Source organism: Montipora capricornis, chromosome 9, assembly GCF_036669925.1.
Source record: "Montipora capricornis isolate CH-2021 chromosome 9, ASM3666992v2, whole genome shotgun sequence".
Classification (NCBI taxonomy): Eukaryota; Metazoa; Cnidaria; class Anthozoa; order Scleractinia; family Acroporidae; genus Montipora; species Montipora capricornis.
Window position 1 is genome coordinate 29,220,925 of NC_090891.1, and position 4,349 is coordinate 29,225,273.

The window sequence follows — 4,349 nt, forward strand, 5'->3', positions numbered from 1 at the left end:
TTTACGTTATGCCTTCTGCGTAATGCCTTTTTGCGTTATGCCTCTTTGCGTTATTCCTCTTTACGTTATGCCTTTTTGCGCTATGGCTGTTTGCTTTATGGCTTTTTGCGTTATGCCTCTTTCCGTAATGGTGATTTACAGAATCGGCTTGTTGCCATTCAGCTTTGGATTGATGCATTCATGATTTGGACGATTTTATTTCAAATACTGATCATTGAATTTTGTCATAGATATACCTCCATAAAATTCAGGTCGCTATTACGGGATTCGAATCTATGACCTCTGCGGTGCCGGTGCAATGTTCTATCATCGGACTTCCGAAGCCGCTGCCAATTGAGTGCTTTGCACTATGAAGGTATATCTGTGACAAAATTCAGTGATCAGTATTTGAATTAAAATCGTCCAAATCATGAATGCATCAACCCAAAGCTGAATGGGAACAAGCCGATTCTGCAAATGGCCATCACGGAAAGAGGCAGAACGCAAAAAGCCATAACGCAAAAAGGCATAACGCAAATAGCCATAATGCAAACACCCATAACGCAAAAAGGTATAATGCAAAGAGGCATAACGCAAATAGCCATAACGTAAAGAGGAATAACGCAGAGGCATAACGCAAAAAGGCATAACGCAGAAAAGCATAACGCAAAAGGCATAACGCAAAGAGGCATAGTGCAAAGAGGCGTAACGGAAAGTGGCATAACGCAAAGAGGTATAACGCAAAGAGGCGTAACGCAGATAATCACAAAGCGAAATAATCAGCGGTAGGAGGACCTGGGCATGCGCAAGTCGAACCAACAGCCTTCGTTAAAAGAACGTATCATGTTTGAGAGATGGTGTTCGAACGGGCGATACCGTATTCTTCCACTCAGAATGTCTTTGCTCAATATTTGAGGAGAATTCTTACGGAACTATTACGTCAGGAAGAAAACGGTTTCGAAACAGATTATGTTTCCTTTCGACTTGAACAATTAATCGACGTCCTTTTAAGAGCTGAAACTATTTGCCCGCAGAGTGCACAGCTAGTCTCTGTTCTTCGAAGAGCTTTGGCTATAACAGAAAACGTCTACCACGAAGTCAGTGCTACTCGAGTACCTGCTGTTTTTTATACGGGTCAACCAGGCCGACCAAGATTCCAAATAGAAGCTGACAGCTTGAAATTCCTATTGGAATTTGGCTTCAAAGCCATTGAAATTGCCACAATGATGTCCGTAAGCTTGCGAACAATTCAAAGAAGAATGGCAGTCTTTGACCTCAGAGAGGAAGTACCCCGTTACACTCCCTTGTCAAATGAAGAATTGGACGAAATGTGCGTGGAAATAACCCGAGAATTCCCGAACTGTGGAGTAAGGAGAATGAGAGGTTTTCTTTTGGTGAGGAATGTTCGGATTTCATGGGAACGAACGCGGGAAACGATGAGGAGGATAGACCCCGAAGGTGTTCTTCTAAGGTCACTCCAACTCAACATTGTCCATCGAAGAGTGTACTCTGTACCAGGTGCACTGGCGTTATGGCACATCGATGGAAACCACAAACTTATTAGGTAACTTTTAAAATCATTTCATGAATTTTTAGGTGTCTAAGAGCTGTCTTACGCAGCGAAATATAACAACAATAACAAAACTCTGCTATGTATACTTTTCCCATTAGGTGGAATTTCGTAATTCATGGTGCTATTGATGGTGCAACACGCCGAATCATGTATTTGTGCTGCTGTAACAACAATAAAGCGGAGACAGTGTTGCACCTGTTCGTTAATGCTGTAGACCGGTACGGACTGCCGTCAAGAGTCCGTGGAGATCAAGGAGTAGAAAATGTTGATGTGGCGAGATTCATGCTAAATCACCCCCAGAGAGGGCCAGATCGTGGCAGTTTTATTGCTGGCAAAAGTTGCCACAATCAAAGAATTGAGCGCCTCTGGAGGGATCTCTTTTCAGGATGTACATCATTTTTTTATCACACCTTCATGTTTTTGGAAGATCAGGGTTACCTTGATATTTCAAATGAAGTACATTTATTTGCCCTGCAGTATGTGTATCTTCCTAGGATCAACAGGCATTTGAACCTTTTCAGAAGTGGATGGGACATGCATCCATTATCTTCTGAGGGAAACAAATCTCCAATGCAGTTATGGTTTTTGTTGCGACCAGTGGATTCAATTCTAACAAACGACCTGGCAGAAGTGGTAAGCAAATGCAGTCAATTGGACATCTTCTACACATTACAACACCGTAACTCGTAATCTCCAGAGGCAAAGTTTTCTTGAAGTTCTTAATCTCAGGATTAGGAAATGTACAGCAGATGTTTTGTATAATTTATGAATTGTCATTGTCAGCATGTGTCTGCTAAACAGTTTTGCGTCTATAGGGTACAAACACTTGTGTTTATGTGTGGCCAGGAAAGCCGGCTGTCTGCTTTAGAGAAGTGAACACCTAAGGGGGGTTTCCATTAGCGGAGATTCGACTCTATTTCGTAATTGATAAATATAGACCAAAAATAAGAAGGAAGTTGTAGCTTTTTCCATGTTTTAAAGCCTGTGCATATGTATTGGAAAAAGGTTTGTAGGTTAAAGGTTGAATTCGGTGTGTCGAGATCATTCTAATGGCAAAAAGTGTGATAGATTCACCAGATATTAGCAATTAAATCAGAGTTATAAGCTCACCTTTTGGCGACCTTCAATTGTAAAATCGTCGTCAAAAAAAAAAAATACATGGAGGTAGGTCTACGGAGCCGATCGGTAGGTTTTCAACGATTTTTTTTTGCCAACTTACCCCCTTGTTGATTAAAAGATAGTAATAAAGGGCAATAGTAACAGAAGCAAGAGACCCTGATGTCTGGTGGCAGAAACGATTTACGACAAAGTTGCTGAGATCGGGTAGCAAATGAAATCAATCTTCATAAAATCAGTTCGACTTGATCACCTCTAATTCATCAATAAGTAAAATAGCAGTCTTAGACTTAAGCGATCTACATTGGCAAAATTACATTGATTTTTGCGTCAACACTTTTCGCAATGCGTGAGGCCGGCGTTGACTAGCAACAGTGATCAAAAATCCAGTTTGTCAGTTTGCCCCATTTGTATCCGATTGTTTAAGAGCCTTTATTTAAAATTGCTTCATGTTATCTCTTTCATCCAAGATTGAAAAAAAAAAAAAAAACAGCACTAGCGCAATAATTCATGCTTGACAACTGCAATTGGAGTCAGCACCGTGACCTTTTCTTTTCCAAGGAAAAAATTAACATCCTCAGTTCTTATTCCCTAAGACTGGGTCCCAAAAGTTATATAAAATACTCAAAATAGGATAGACACGTTCTCCAGCAAAATTTATTGTAAACGCATTGAAAATCCTTTCGCGTACGACCTTGCCTGGTTTCCGTATATGCACGTAACGTCACATACAGTTTGCAATGCTCGATCGCAAACACTGTCACTTTTTGCGATTCCATTTTCCGTATGCCATGATTCTGGTAAACTCCGAACGGTTTTTGCGTCGTGCCGGGGCAACTTCTTCTTCTGTTGGAGTTGTTGCGATGAAGAAGGCAGGGAACAATTGTTAAGAGTCATCACGGATTCTGGGTCCGATATATTTTCGAGGAGCACCAACGACTGCAGCATGGCTAGTATCAAATTCTAGTGCACCGACTTTTTCTTCATGATCGAGAATTTTCCTGCAGGTAGTTTGGCGGGGTAGCCCTAGGCCTTATTATATTCATTGAATTCAAACTGTTTTGAGGAGTATCCTCCTCATACCTCATACATGTACCTAAAAGTAGAAAATTTTCATTCTCATTGCCGATAATCGGCGATTGGTCGGGGATGAAAGTAAAAGGCATTACCATTTACGCAAACTGTTTGCGATCAAGCTATCGGAAGATGTAAGTTTGCGACGGAGTTACACGCATATGGAAACTAGGAGTGTTTTGCCGCCAACAGGCCAACTAAGCGCGGCAAATCGTCCGCCATCTTTTTTTTCGTTTTCGATTGTAGGTAAACCCCTCCCCCAGACATTATTGATGGCATTGTGGGAAACTGACTTGAAATACCACTATTCTGTATCAATAATATTTCTTGATATTTTTCAATAATCCTGAATCCTTAGGGTGACATCAGTTACTATGGTATTGACTGGAGTGGTCCTCTGCCGGAGGTACCTGTAGTTGAAGATTCTACAACAGCTATAACCGTGCCAAGAATTGAGTGTCCTGTGAGTGATAAAGACTATCTTCAACTGACAATGGAGCAGAATCCGCTTGCCCAGAGTGATGTATTTGGCATTGAGATATACATTCGAGTGGTTGAGTTCATTTCTCAAAAGCAGGGATGCAATACAGGATTTTTATGTCATTAA

General features: G+C 41.1%; 1 protein-coding gene across 1 annotated transcript; it reads left to right on the plus strand.

The window, feature by feature from the left end:
• Positions 1–806: 806 nt before the first annotated feature.
• On the plus strand, positions 807–4,349 carry LOC138017502 (uncharacterized). Its single transcript, XM_068864569.1, has 3 exons — positions 807–1,543; positions 1,651–2,185; positions 4,101–4,349. The coding sequence occupies exons 1-3, from the start codon at positions 834–836 to the stop codon at positions 4,347–4,349; spliced, it is 1,494 nt and encodes a 497-aa protein (XP_068720670.1). The 5' UTR covers positions 807–833.